The following is a 15,579-nucleotide window of genomic DNA, read 5'->3' as shown; positions in this document are numbered from 1 at the left end:
ACCCCTTAAGGAAGTTGGAAAGCTTGAAGTTGATCCAATCGTCATAAAAAGTAATATATAAACCAATAAAAAACATACTTACATATTTCCTATTATAATATTTCCCCCTGAAGCTTTAATATGAATCGTAACACCTAACCTTACTTTTGGAACACTACTTGAAATTAAGAAAAAAAATTATTAAATCAAGCAGGTAAATACCAATTTTTATATAAATATAATATTTTTTATATAAATTATTTACAACTACTTTTCTCTGACCATTCAATTATTTATCAATAATTCAACATTCATATTCTCCGACATCAAATTATATTTTTTTGCAGCAACAGCAAATAAATAAGTTAAATTTTGAAGTAAATAAAAAATATGAATTTTTTAATGAATTTTGTTAAAAACGATTTAATAAAAAAATAATTTTGAACATAATAAATCTTACAATAGAAAAATATATTTAAAACAAAAATTTAAATTAATAATTTCGAATATCAATTATTATGTAACTTAAAATTAAATTAAAGCAAGTATTAAAAGAAAGGAGTTGATGGCGTATGTCTTTTGTATACAAATAAAAATTTCAAATCCGGCAAGAGTTTTTATGTAAACAACATTGAGAGCAAATAAACATAAAGTAAAAATTACAATAAATTTGTTTTAATTTTGACATTTATTTTTCTACAACATAAACAATTTAAAAACATTCCCCCTTATTTTAAATCAAATATATTTTTTTTCTAAAAACTTCCTACTATAATAGCAACGTATTGTTGTTGGGTCACTCATTCACCAACAGCAGTGCGTACGCTCGCCACGCTTTTATGCGGTGAACCTTCTTCAACTTCCAGCCCCTCCAACATAGCCAAAAGTTCTGCATCGGTTATTTGAGTTTTCGGTGCACTGCTGGGTGTTGACTTGCTTAACCTGTTATTATCACTTGTAATTATGGGTTTGACAGGCGTTTGACCCGTTTGCCCGAGTATTTGTTGTAATTCACGTTCCAAAGCATCATTGTCATTGAGTTCGGCGCCACCCGCGGCAATATCTGATATACCGACATTGGCCAGTGTATCCTGTAACTCTTGGTGTGTTTCCATGGTATCACGCACATCGGCAATAACTTCATCGACATTATCGTATTTCAAACCAGAATCGTTAAGCGCCTGTTGTAATGCCTTGGAGCCAATCTTATAAGCATCCAGTATTTGGCCATGACTTTGTGCCTCATCGACGCTAGTGATGAGCGTTTCGATATTGTGTAAAGCTATGCTACGTTTTTCTAAAGTATAAAATATTGCAAAAATTGTTTTAAAAATTTGTTATAATAATAATTTCTATATAACCCACCATGATTTTTCTCGATTAAATGTTTCTTGCGCAAATAAGTCTTAGCCAATTGACGTTTGTTCTCTTTTATATATTGACGTGCTTTCTCATCATTTTCCTTTAAATCCTCCTCCAAGTTTTCCAATTGTGTGCGCAGGCTGGCTTGTGTCATTTTAAGGTTGTGTATGGCACGATCAGTCTCAGTGATTTCAATGCTTGTATCAGTTTTTGCTGAAAATGGTCGCTTCAATGAAAACTTTGAATCATATTTGTATATTTTACTCACCAGGTATTTTGATCAAGTGTAGTTGTTGTTCTTTATCCTCTGTTTTATACTCTAGTCCAATTTTGCGTTGACAATGCAGCACGTGCAGACATAAAAGTAGGCAATCTTCTTTAAGTGCCAAAACTGCATTCGAAAGTTCTCTGAAGTTTTCATAATGCAGCAGTTCGCCCTCATGCTTTAGCAGCACATTTTGTTGCAATTCTTTGCAAAATTTCTATAATAAAATTCTTTAAATATGCATATACATATGATATTTGTTTCCAAACACCAACCTTCATAACCTCTAAGTGCACATATTCCAATAAGCCTGCATCGCGCACTGCCTGCAGTCCCACTTTGCTCTTCAAGGTTTGCCAACCCCACGATATTGGACGCTTTACAAAACTATTCATTGCCCAACCGCTCCATGTATTCTCAGGATCATATTCAAAGTCAGCACGTGTACGTATTTTCTTGGCATGCAGCATCTCGCTAAAAACTGTGTCCAGCCCAGAGGGTATGCGATCACCGCGCGCAAATGTGTGTTGCAGATCGCGTTTGCAAAAGCAGCCAGTGCCTGTGTGTTCGCAATACAGCGCAATCATATCTTGCCAAAATTTTAATTTTGAATCGTAGTTTTCTGGATTCACTTCACGCACACGAAATTGTGATAATAGCACAATCATGCGGGCATCATCCTTCCAGCAAGCTGGATATGGAAAGGTATTACTGCTTTCTGAAGAATTGTCATGCTCTTTACTCGAGCTGCTGTTATTGGCATTTTGATCCTTAGTTGGTGTCCTTAAAGGTGTGGAGGTTGCGGAAAACATTTAATTGGTATAATGACAATTTGTTTTAATAATTTAGTTTAGTTTTATGTTATTAATTGCGCTTTGTTTATTATTTTGTCCAATTGCGTACTCATAGAACTATTTTTAATGTTTCTCAAATGACGTTTGTTTGAAATAGCAGGGTTGTTTTGTAAGTACTTAAATTTGTAATATTTTTTAAATCAATTTTAATATTTCTGACTTTTAATATGTTGGTATAGTTTTAAAAGAATATTATATATATATTAAAAATATATTAATTAGCATTAATTACTATTTTAAAGGTTTCTGAAGATTATTAAAATCAAAATAAAGAAATAGCAACCATAATAAATATTTTTAATTTCTTAAATATATTCCAGTATAATATTAAAAATAAATATTCGAAAAAAAATAAATAAAGTTTTAATAAAAAAGATGTATTTGCACAACATTAAAAATATTTTATCATTTTAAAGATTAGATAGAAAAAAACCAAGTGCAGTGAACACAGCCTAACAAAATAAAAATAACGATACAAACAAAAGTCCGTCCAACTGATTACTGTCAATTATAGGGTCAATTGTCATCGTGTTTCTTACTTTCATTGGAAAATTCGTGGGTGCGAGTGAAAACGTAAAATTTGTGTGAAAGTTTTCCACCAACAAATAAGAAAAACGTTACATATATGCGTAGCAAAATCAGCATATAAAATTGTTTCAATAAATTGTTGCATTCGTTAGTCGATTTCCCGCAGAAGGACATAACCTTGAAACATTACCTGTCTACCAGCAGTGATCTATTCATTCCTTGTTTTTCGCAAGTAAACAGACACACTACGAAGGCCTGTCACCGCCAAGACGATCAATGTGAAGCAACAAGAAAACCACATAAACGCAAATAGAAAACTACTTGTGCTCCGGCTACATAAAAGCCATAATAAACCGCGCTGAATCATTTTATTACGACTGATAAGAAACTGGCGTCATATTTATGCATACACATATTAGTATCGAATGTATGCCATTCCAGCTAAAAGCAGAAAAATAGCTTTTGTGTACAACGTACTGCAAGTGTATTGTGCGCGTTTATTTACATACAAGACTTGTTCATTGAGCTTGTGATTATTGTGATTTGTTTTGTGAAAACTTTAGTCATTACCAACGTACGTACATACATAATACGAAAACAAATCAAGTATAAAGCAACGACGTCATCTGTGCGGTTACATATTGCATGCCTACAAAGCATTGTTGCGTTTGCAATATAAACATTAACACACGCCGGTTCTGTAAAAGGCTTGGACTGGTAGATCAACAAGCTTGTTAACCAAGTTAATTGCAACGAAATGCAAGACGAAAAGATGCTAAGATCGCAATTAGCTAAAGGTAAGCATTTAAAAAGTATGTATCAACACATTGTTTTCAAATTTTCAATATTCATTAATACAAACGTTTATAGTATAGAAATATTCAGATACAAATAATGATAAATAAATTTGTTATGTGCATTCGTTGCATTCATGCAGACATGTGTATAACTTCGAATGCATAATTTATATTCATATGCGCCTAAATGCAGGCAACGAAAATTTGTGAATGACACTTTTCATCAAGGATACAATAAAGCTCTGCTCAAAAATTACAGAAACTGTAAATAAAAGTAAATTTACATATACAATTGGGGAATTCGAGATACTCTTGAGCATTTGTATAGATGCGCTTACAATGTGATTTAAATATTTAAATAATGGTAATTTCTAAATTGATCAGAATCCATTCTCACAATTAATTTGAAATATAAGTTTTCACTTTAGGGATGCTTCCGATTGGAAAGTGTTTTCTTATGATCAACTATAGTTTGTTTATATAATTTATGTGTCGGGATAGCAAATGTGCTATCTGTTATTCGTTAAAAAAAAACTCTAACACATAAACAAAGCTATTTTATAGAAACCTGGGCATCTTTACAAATCTACACACCTGCATAGCTGAATATCATTAAAGTTATTTAATTTAAATATTTACCCTCTAAACCCTTGTAAATTCCGTAATACAGTACCTCGAAACACGCGTAAAATAAACTATCGACCATCAATGCAGTAATATGCGTAGAAGGCTAAAGAGAGCAAACCTATAGACGTTCAGTATCATGCGAGCCACTTTCGTTGATTAGCCAACACTCAATCGTATTAATTTGTTTGTTCATGTGTGTGTGTGTGTATAGAAATCTGCGTTCGCGTTGTTCGTATGTAAACATATTAAAATGAGCCGCCGTATCGTATGATTTTATCACCCTACAGCTCATATTGGCGGTACTCAACGACGTTTAGATAAAATAAATAATAGTAAATTTTACAATTTTTATTCCAATTACAGTAACTGTGTGAAATGCGTGAAATTCAAAATTCAAATATGAAAGTCACGCAAATTTTCATTTTTGCAAAAATTTGTTTTTTTTATAATAATTTTTGTGCACAAAAAAATGCAATTAATAATAAAATCAACATTGCTGACCATTGTGATTATTTCGTATCAACAGAATTTTACCAGACACATTTATTATAAACAATAACTCAGCAATTTTGAGCTGGTTCAGTAAATATTTTATAGATAACCAAATATTGAAAAATAATAACAATATTAAAAAATAATTATAAAATTAAATAATAAAAGAACATTATTAATACATAAAAGACAGGTTAAAACTCAATTATCCTAATTTTTACACGAATAGTCCGACAAAGTATTGTTGAAAATAGTTTTTTGATTTATCGTATAGCCATCCAACTTTATCATGTGTCCGTGCAATGTCTATTCCAAAAAAAAGCTTAACAAGAAAAAACCTTAACTTCGGCAGTACCGAAGTTAATATACCCTTCACAGGTGCATTTACTTTAGTAACTATGTGTTTAAGCAAATCTAAAGACGTAAGAAAAAGTAAGTAAAAAAAAGAAAACATTTTACTAATTCTTTTTAGCCGGGTTGTTTGCTAGAAACATTAAGGTTATATATTTAACCGATCTGAACAATTTCTTCGGAGATTATATTATTACCTTAAGCAGTAATTCATGTAAATTTCGTGAAGATACCACGTCAAATGCGAAGACTTTCCATACAAGCCATTGATACCGATCGTTAGGTTTGTAAGGCAGCTATATGCTATAGTGAACCGATCTGAACAATTTTTTCGGAGATTAAATTATTTCTATGAACAATAACTCACACCAAATTTCGTGAAGATACCACGTCAAATGCGGAAGTTTTCCATACAAGCCCTTGATTCCGATCGTTCAGTTTGTATGGCAGCTATATGATATAGTGGTCCGATATCGGCAGTTCCGACAAATGAGCAGCTTCTTGGAGAGAAAATAACATCTGCAAAATTTCAAAACGATATCTTAAAAACTGAAGGACTAGTTCGTAAATATACAGACAACTTTTTTTTCATTTTTTTTTCTGAACCATCAACATCTCAAGAATATTGTGTGAAAGTTTTAGGTCATTCGGAGAAAAACTAACGAAGTTACAGCCGGTTGAATAACGGTACCTCCAGCTAACTGCGCTGAGTGTACAAAACTTTGAATCGATTTTCCCAAATGTCATTTTTAAAGTTGGTGACCAGCCTACTGAAAAAACTACTGCATCGATCGTTTTGAAATTTTGAACAAATATTCTACATATATATAGCTCTCGAATGACGTCGAGTTTTTCCAAAAATTTTCATTACTAACAGACGGACATGGCTAAATCGACTCAGTTCAACATACTGATCATTTATATATATACTTTATAGGGCCTCCGATGCTTCCTTCTGAGTGTTACAAACTTCGTGACAAACTTAATATGCCCTGTTCAGGGTATAAAAAAAGCTTAAAAATGAAATAAAAGCAAAGTAATTAGCCTTCATAAAACATATCTAGGTACTTGAGTACCCAGAGCTATGTAATTGCTTATCTATGGTTTTACACTCTCCATCATTAGATAAGAAAATTAATTTTTATTAATTATATTTTAATTTTTTTTATTTTTATTTAATTTACAAATTTAGATTTGAACAATATTATTTTCTTTGACGAGTCGAGTGCCAAAATAAACCGGCGCAGGTTTACCGTTATTGTTTTTTATTTGAATTACCGCAATGTTACAACAATTTGAATCGTATTAATCGGTTAAAATTCATTTTCAGGTGGTTCGAATAATTTTAAGAGCCCTAGTAGTTACATTTACATATACCCTGTATGTACCGTTAGAAACTTTTTTTTCATATTAAATAATTTTGTTTAAAATCATTACTTTTAAATTTAATTTTTATATCATGCTTAGCAACAAATATTTTATTTTAATTAGTCTTTATTCAACACCTACAACCGAGCACCAATTACCATGTGCTTCATGCTCTTGATAAGCCCCAATGGCAGAGTTCAAAACAATGCAATTATTTTGGCTGATTTTCACGTGAATTGCTATTTTGCTTGCATGAATGGCAAACATTTCGGCTATGATCTATCCTTCTTATCTTGCTAAAGTATTAGAGTTCAAAATGTGCATGCGGATGTTAAACATTTGTGCCTAATTAATGTTGGATTATAGGTGCATGATTTAAAAAGCCAACTTATCACTGCTCTTAAATATAAAGTAAAAAAAATTTAAGTGTACTTTATCATATTTTTTATATTATTTTATTTTTAATGTAGTGCTTATATATTTCCATATTGTCGCAGATCTTTGTTTATATCATTTAGGGAGTGTGTTATGATATCACTCAATCCTCATACAGTATTGTTCATAAAATATGCATATAGGTCATTTAGCAATTGAAATTTACAGCATGTTTGTGCGCGCAAATATTATTAATATTTCAGTTTCCATAAAATTCGTGCTTACAAAAGTCATATCTACTTAATTGGAACGCATTTTTATAAACAAACAAACAACGTTTGTCAACTTAGCAATATTCCATAAAACTACAGTTGGACTTCCCTAACTCGAATCACCATAATCCACAAAAAAAACTTCGAGTTAGAGAGAATTCGAGTTATTGAAAGTTTCATTAAAACATACAATTTTTCAAAAAGCTGTAAAATATAGATTTATACCTAATTTTAATTATTTACTTCGCAAACAGTTTTATGTACATTTATTCTGTAATTTTCGTATTTTTTGTTCGCCTCCATACGATATAGAGGACTCTTTTAGAATTTTGCCTCGATAGTAAAATTTTAAATTTTGTATTATGCCCTGGTCGAAAAGTTCGATTTATGGAAGGAAATTTTTATGAAATTTGGCTTAGATTGCCAGTTCAAGAGTTCGAGTTAAGGAAATTTCAGTTATGGTAGGAAAATTGTATTAAATGTGATTTCTAAATGTTATTGCCATCAAGAGTTCGAGTTATGGAAATTCCACTGTATTTGGAATTTGTAGTTGCTACAACAATGACAAAACACAGTGGTTCGGCTTGTATGAAGGCGCGGTCATAAATACTTCCCGTTGAGATATCGCTATGAAATTTTCACCAAAAATCTAGAAAAATATTTTAAATTTATAATAAAAAAATTGGCCCCATCGGACTACTAGGTCCTATAGCTCCCATAGAACAGTAATTGCCATTATATGGCAATGATGCGCAAAAATACTTCTCATGGTTATAGTTGGAGTGTCAAAACTTTCAGTAAGGCTTTGTAAAAATATTTAAGAAAACGATAAACAAGCTGAACATGATTTGTCGTTATAGTTTCCCCCATCCAACCCCCACATTCAACCTATAAGAATAATATCATATAAAAAAAATCATGTATGGAAAAAGCAAATTATCAACCAATTTAATAGAGTTCAATTTTTCACTGCCATTCAACAGCCATTATAATTAGAACCAAAACTTATAATGTCATCTCTAGTAAACCGTACACAGATTGAATTAATGACGATTTATCCTTTTTTCCCAAGCTTTTTTAGCCAAATTATAATGAATTTTAACTTAAAAATAGTTAATTCAAATACAATTTAATATATCCGCAACTTTCCGCACCCGACTTCAACACTTTAATTACCTTAAGACTCTGCTAAATACTATATAAAATATAATTTAAGGGGGATCGCGGTGGAACACAATTAAAACTTTATATAAACAAATAGAAGACGCATCAAAAAAGATACAAAAAGAATAGTTGATATAAAACACTTATTTCACTAAAAACACAAATCATGTTAGTCTTAATTAATTTCACGAGTTAAAATAATTATCTTTAACTTCAAAATCCATTAAAAATAATCTTGAGTCGTTAACCTGAACAATTACCAGAACAAATGGAAGTTCGTTTTTGCTGCGAAATTAAAAAAAAATTTTGATGTGCTTTAAAAAAATACAGGTATTCATGCGTTTAATTCTATTTTTACAAAGTACCGTTAGATTTTTAGGAAAATCTTGTTTGTAAATCGGAAGTTTGGACAATTTAGAAGACATCTGTATACATTTTGATAAAAAATCGTGAGACGGATTTTTTGATTTTTGGCCTATGGGCGGAACCACTATGCAAAGTGAATTTTTGTCTGTGTGAGCACTAAATGAATAAATAAGAGAAAAAGTTGCCAAAAATAATAAAAAAAAATATTATTATTAAAAAAAAATTACTTATTATTTTTAATTTTTTTTTATTGACATGAATATTTTTAAATTATATATTATTTTTTTATTAAAATGAATTTTTTTAATTATTTTGTTATTATTATTTTTTTTTATTATTTTATTATTATTATTATTTTTTTAATATATTTTTAATTATTATTTTTTATTTTTTTTTCTTTATTATTTTTTAATTAATTTTGTTTAATTACTATTTTTTAATTATTTCTTTTAATTTAAATTATATTTTTTATTAATTTAAATTAAATAAAAAAATTTTACTGAATAATTTTGGTTTTTCGGAATTGCTTTTGAGATTTTTGTAATTTTAAAATTATAGTTGATTTGAAAATTTATGTTATATGCAAAAATAAAGTTTATAAAAGTTATATTATATAATAAAAAAATTATATTCTTTTAAAATTTTTCCATAAACCAACTGAGAAAACAACCTGTATTCTTGCCAGTTGCATATGTTTTGCACAATATTGTATATCCACATCCTCATCACCTGCATCCAACTGTTTAGATTTTTTTCTAACCTTAAAAAAATGAACTACACTCATTTGTATGATTTTCATTTTTTTTTTATATTTTTTTCATTACAAATATACAAATAAATCACTTCATACAAATATGTATGAAAACTATTGAAACGTCACAAAACCTGCTTTGATCCAGCCACCTGCATTTTTTTAAGAAAATATGTATTATTGAGACATCAAAATTTTCTAACCATATCCAAGCAGCTGGTATCTCACTCAACAACAAGTGCACGCACACCACTCGATATACCCTCAAAAATGTATGTTATAACCCCAAATACCATTTTTCCTTTAACCATGCCGACACTCTTTTTCATGTTTTGATATTTCTTCGTTACTCACGTTTCGTTTCCCTCTGGAAACAACAACGTAACAAACAACTAGCTCAGTTCCAACCAAACCAGTGCACAATTGTGTCATTAACTCTGATATCTTCATTGTTTAGACAACAACAACTTTTGCCAAACCCGATCACCTCAAAGGTGAGCAAGTAGAAATGTAAACATGCATACATAACATTTTTTGAGTACTTACATACATATTTGTATGTACATATGTATGTATGGGTATATGTATGAGGAAAATGTTGTCTACATAGCTGTGGAAAAGCGATATACACAATTTTTTTTTCATTTTTTTAAGGAAGAACCAACGATACAGCAAGCAGCCAACAAATATCCAGTGCATATCACTCGTTAAAGCGACATGTAAAATCGTCTGACTATTTGCTTGGGCGCGCTCACGCTCTTTCGGCTATTTTGCTTAATCTCTCACTTTTACCGTGTGTCTGTTGTATATATGTGTATGTGTGCTTGTAAGCATTTTGACGCTGTGTACTTATTTGAATAACTAAAAATGTATATAAGCTAATGTATATATTTCCATGTATATATATATAAATATGTAAGTTGTTTATACATATACATATATATATATATATATAGTTTGGTGCGAGCGTGCCCGGCTTACCCAGGCATGCCATGATCGTTGCGCATTCAAATGTTCAGCACGCGCGCTCGCGAACAGTCGTCTTTTGCTTTACCACTTTGGCCATTTGGTTGATCGACAACAAACGTGTTTCAAACGGTGTGACTTTGAGTGAAAGAAATTGGAAAAAAAAAATAAAAATTAAAAATAAAAGAAATCGCGCTACGCTTAAACGCTAACACAACATGTAAGCGTGTATAAATACTAAGTGGCATTAGAAACGCTGGATGGAATAGCATAGATCGCGAGAAACGTTGGCGAAATTTTTCCTTTTTCTTATATGATATTTTGTGAAAGTCTAAAGTGTGGAAAATTACAACAACAAAAAAAAATACAAAAACAACAAAGTTCGTGAAAAAGGATTTACAAGCAAGGATAATTGAAAAGCAAGTGAAAGAAAGCAATGTTTTTCATTTGGCGCAATAAATATAAAAAATAAAAATTAAAATAAATTAAATAAAAATTAAATATTTTTTTTTAATAAATAAAAAACTGTAAACATATTATTTCCACAACGCAAAGTTGCATTTAAAATGTGTAAAAAATACTTACCAACAAAAAAGCATTAAATTAAAATTTAAAAAATTAAAAAAAAAAACATAATTTTAGAAATTAAAAAAAAAATATAATTTAAAAAATTAAAATTAATCAAAATTAATTCCAAATATTTTGACTGTGATATTTTTTCAACTACCATTTTGGCTACTCGCTTTTTATATTTAAAATATTTTATTAAATTTTATTAAAAAAAACACCACAAAAATGAAAGTGCCCGCGAAAGATTCGAAATATTCCATAAATTTGAAAATTTTCAAATTGCACAACTACAGCAATGCGCCGAAAATGAGCAACGGCAGCGGTGGTGATAAAAAATCACCATCACCCACAAATGGCACAGCGCCCGCCGTGCTCACCAAACGCAACTCTTGGCGCGCTTCATGGAAATTTTCAGCTGCCAAACAACAACAGAAACAACAGCTGGCCGAAACTACGCAACAAGAACAAGAACAACAACAACAAGAATGCGGCGACGCTGAATTGCCGGCTGATAAGCGCAATCGCAAACATTTGGATAGCAACAATGACTCATCAGCGGCCACTGATAGTCGCGCACAACATTGGGCGGACGCCTTGGAACGCATTTCAACGCAAAATGTTGTGTGTCCCAATGGTGTGACAGCGCAGCAGCTGAATCGTGAACTTGATGAATTTATGTGTAAGTTTTGAAATTGTTAAAAAAACCAAAAACAAAAAAAAAATAATAATAAAAATGAAAATGAAAGCAATTACAACAACTTGCGCCTACTTTGTGGCGTTGAACCGTCGCTTCGCTTTGTGTCCGCTTTGTTTGAAGGGCATTCAAATTCAAAGGTCCACTGCACTTAATTCATAATCTTTTGTAATGCATATATTTGTATGTTTTAAAAATTCATTTTGTCTCTCATGAAATTCCAATTCCAATTTTCATGTGTACACTGCATGGCGCACGAGCGAAGTGTGCCTTTCCCCCGTCGAACAAAGGTCAGCCGTTGTTGATAAGACATCGACTTAGTGTCTACAACTATGCTATAACCTGTTTGAACTTGATCGTGGAAATATTAAAAACTAAATTTAATCAATAGCAGTGTGAAATTAAAGCGTATTTCTAATTTTTTTTTTTTTCAAAAAACTTAAATATGTGTTTTGAATTTTATTTTCATGAAATTTTGCAATTTTAATCGTCGGAATTGATTTTCTCTTCAATTCTGTTCTTTATTTCTATACTGTTTGAAAAGTTAGCAAATAAAACTCCTGTCCCAAGAACTCCTTTTAACACTTTCGAAACTTTTATTCGAATTTCATTCATCATGCATCATTTTAGTCTTGTCGGTTTACTAATTAAAACAGAATGAATAATTTCTAGTCCTTTAAAAAGTGATTTCGAATTTCATTTATCAGTTCGATTTTGACAATTTTTCGAATCATTCGTCATTTCGATTTCGAATTACTTTTGGAATTTAATTTATCATTTCGATTCGAAATATTATTCGAATTTCATTCATCATTTCGATTTCGTAATAATTTTCGAATTTTATTAATTAACAACTACTTTTAGGCGAAATTGCAATGATTTTCATTCAGTATTCTGTTCCTATACGGTTTGCTAATTAAAAATTAATAATTTCACACATTTTTCACATCGAAAAAAGTGTTTCGAGTTTCATTCATTATTTCGTTTTCGAATAAAAATCGAATTTCTTCATTATTTCAATTTCGAAATAGTTTTCGAATTTCTTTTTAAATTTCGAATTTCTTTCATTATTTCGATTTGGAAATAATTTTTGAACTTCATTCATCATTTCAATTTCGAAATAGTTTTCGAATTTCATTCATTAACAGGCACTTTTGTCGGAATTGAAGTGATGAAAATCTTCAGAAGTCTGCTGTTCCCATTCGATTTGCTAATTAAAATTGAAAAATTACCTTTTTAACATCGAAAAAATAGGGATATCGAAATAATTTGCGTATCTCATTCATTATTTCGATTTCGAAAAAAATTCGAATTTCTTCATCATACCAGTTTCGAAACACTTTTTGAATTTCTTTCATCATTTAAATTTCGAAATAATTCGAATTTGAATTTCTTTCATTCCGATTTCGAAAAATTCGAATAAAAATTCAACACAAGCACAGGCCTGTATCAGCATTTTTAAAAACTATCAGTGGCAATAAACTTTGACAAAGGATCGATTGCTCTAATTGACCGTACAATTCGCCATAAAAATATACGCGGAAGTATAAAATGTGTTGTAGTTGTAGTATCATACACTAGTTCCATAATAGTTTTCGAAAATCTTTCTTCTTTGGCACTATGAGCTTAGTTCTGTCAGTCTTGAAGCAAGTTAAGAGACTTCTTCGTTGTCAAAGCTATAGCTAAAAGTTTAATTTTTATAGCATACCACTAGGCGCTAAACCCGAATTATGCCAAAAAATCGTATTTCTTTGACGAAATTCAAGATTCTGATATCTGTTTGTAGACTAGTGAAGGCTGCTAGAAATGATTTTAAATATAAAAAAGTTAAAAAAAATTGTATTGTTTCGAATTGGCGAAAGCATGCTTCCTATGACTAAAGTTCAATTCCACTCAGACTTATTTACACAGACACCTCTCCATTCATAATTGATTCATTAAAATTCGCCTAAATAAACTCACCAAGCTTATGAGTGCACTTCCAATAATCGTATGATTATTTATTTGTATTCACAGCGGCACGCAGCCACCGCCTGAACGCGTGTGCTGCCTCAATGATAATTTAAACAAAAATCAATATGAATCACTGCACTTGCGGAAGCTTTGAATTGCTACGTACTTACTACATACAATTTGTTGCTTGGTGAATGAAATTTTCCAACTCGCCTGTTTATTTTATCCAACACTTCATTTGATTATCATCAGCAACCAGAGTCTCTGAGTATGTTTGTAAACATAGAATTTCGAGCGAATTTGATTTTTGGCGAATTTCGCAAAATTAATACATTGTTTATAATGGCGGATTTTAGTAATAATCGAGATTGAATTTTTTCTTGGTTTAATTTTGATAACTTACACAGTGTTTCTATTTCTATGATCATTAGTGTATTTTTTTTTTGTTATTTTAAAAAATGTGAATAAATATTAAAGTACATTGAAGAAAAATTTTAATTATGCAAAAATATTTATTGCTCTCTGTATCAAAGTACATTGCGGTCGTTAAGTATTTATTAGTAATTTCATTATATGTACATTTGTCTATAATATGTATTTGTATACCCATGTATAATTATTTGCACAGAGGTGTGTTATAACTGTGTACATATGATGATAACGGTTATTGTATAACAAAAATATATTTACAAAGTGTACATAATTGATTTGTTCCTGGTAATTCGTAGCCCTGGAACCATATTTATATAAGTCAGAGAATGACGTTAGAAGTATTACAACATTTATAAAGACGTATTTACTCTATAGGCCTTTGAAAATTAAGAACGATGTTGAGTGTATGACATACCCAAGAATAAAAAGCTTTCTTTCATAAACTGAAGATGTTTTCAGCATATAATACTAATTCAATGAAAACGAAGCAAAAAAATTATTAAAACATAAAAATTACAAATGCAAAGTCATACAGTATTAATATAAAGTAATAAACTTCTATAACGTTCGACAGAAAGTGTCGAAGTCGTTTAAAACATATTATAGCGTTTTTAGGCAGGAGCTAATTGATCAATTAACCGGTCTCTGCTCGATTAAAACGCTTATTAAGATCGATTTAACATACAAAATAATTATTTGTAATTAAATCTTAATCGATTTGAAAATCGAATGCAACTCTCCGACAAATACGTACGATATATGTACGTTCTTTGTCTGCGATTGGCTGAATTTTTTGGTATAAGAAAGCTGCGGTAGATGTCGCTGCTGAAAAATAGCAATCAGCTGATGAAACTTACCAACTTCTTATGAAAAGTAAAAAACAAAAATGTATAACAGCTGATCGGTTATCGAGTAGCCGGCAGTAACAAAGTCAAAAAAGGGTTTCTCAATAAAAATTTTAATTGATCAATTAATTTGAATGTCTAAAAACGCTATTATATTGGATTTAAGTCTGCTCTCGACGATTGCCGGTCCATAACAGTGGCAGATTTTCTTCAAAAAAACTTTTTTTCAACCCGAGAAGTATGCTTCGGATCATTATTTTGTTGAAATTACCACAACACTGATCATAATTCGGCAGCATTACATTTTGGGTTATCAAAACGATCTTTATTGAATCCATATTACCCTCAATACTATAAATTGACTCCACAGCGTACCATGAAAATCAGCCGCACACGATTATTGAGCCACCGACCGAACTTTACAACTGGTAGTTGGTATGGTGAGACGAATTATGGGGCGAATGTACCGCATGTACTTTTTAACATCTGATCCACTCTTTTTATATTTGTTTCACTCCTGAATAATATATAACGTCTCTGATTTTGAGTCAAAAACCTGTGTCTTGAG

General features: G+C 30.6%; 2 protein-coding genes across 4 annotated transcripts in view; one reads left to right on the top strand and one right to left on the bottom strand.

Moving 5' to 3' along the window:
* Positions 1–632: 632 nt before the first annotated feature.
* Positions 633–2,549, bottom strand: LOC105209566 (charged multivesicular body protein 7). The gene is made up of 4 exons (XM_011180009.3): positions 1,882–2,549; positions 1,610–1,823; positions 1,345–1,554; positions 633–1,276 (listed from the first exon to the last, which is right to left on the bottom strand). The coding sequence occupies exons 1-4, from the start codon at positions 2,416–2,418 to the stop codon at positions 780–782; spliced, it is 1,458 nt and encodes a 485-aa protein (XP_011178311.2). The 5' UTR covers positions 2,419–2,549; the 3' UTR covers positions 633–779.
* A 424-nt stretch (positions 2,550–2,973) lies between these two features.
* Positions 2,974–15,579, top strand: part of Pank1_1 (pantothenate kinase 3) — a 29,998-nt gene continuing 17,392 nt past the window's right edge. Inside the window, exon 1 of one of the 3 annotated variants that reach the window (XM_054228562.1) lies at positions 2,974–3,785. In XM_054228562.1, the coding sequence (XP_054084537.1) occupies positions 3,746–3,785 (40 nt within the window). In that variant the 5' untranslated portion in view covers positions 2,974–3,745. Of the gene's footprint in view, positions 3,801–11,149; positions 11,767–15,579 lie in introns of those variants that run through there. The other 2 variants (XM_054228560.1, XM_011179966.3) reach the window with 2 other exon arrangements.

The sequence above is a fragment of the Zeugodacus cucurbitae genome, chromosome 4 (assembly GCF_028554725.1).
Source record: "Zeugodacus cucurbitae isolate PBARC_wt_2022May chromosome 4, idZeuCucr1.2, whole genome shotgun sequence".
In the NCBI taxonomy this organism is placed as follows: Eukaryota; Metazoa; Arthropoda; class Insecta; order Diptera; family Tephritidae; genus Zeugodacus; species Zeugodacus cucurbitae.
Note: the sequence above shows the minus strand (reverse complement) of the source record. Positions and strands in the feature narration are given on the sequence as shown.

Coding starts and splice junctions, on each gene's coding strand:
- LOC105209566 (XM_011180009.3), bottom strand. CDS start 2,418: ATGTTTTCCGCAACCTCCACACCTTTAAGGACACCAACTAAGGATCAA. Junction 1,824..1,881: donor TGCACTTAGAGGTTATGAAG/GTTGGTGTTTGG, acceptor ATTTTATTATAG/AAATTTTGCAAAGAATTGCA. Junction 1,555..1,609: donor ACACTTGATCAAAATACCTG/GTGAGTAAAATA, acceptor GACCATTTTCAG/CAAAAACTGATACAAGCATT.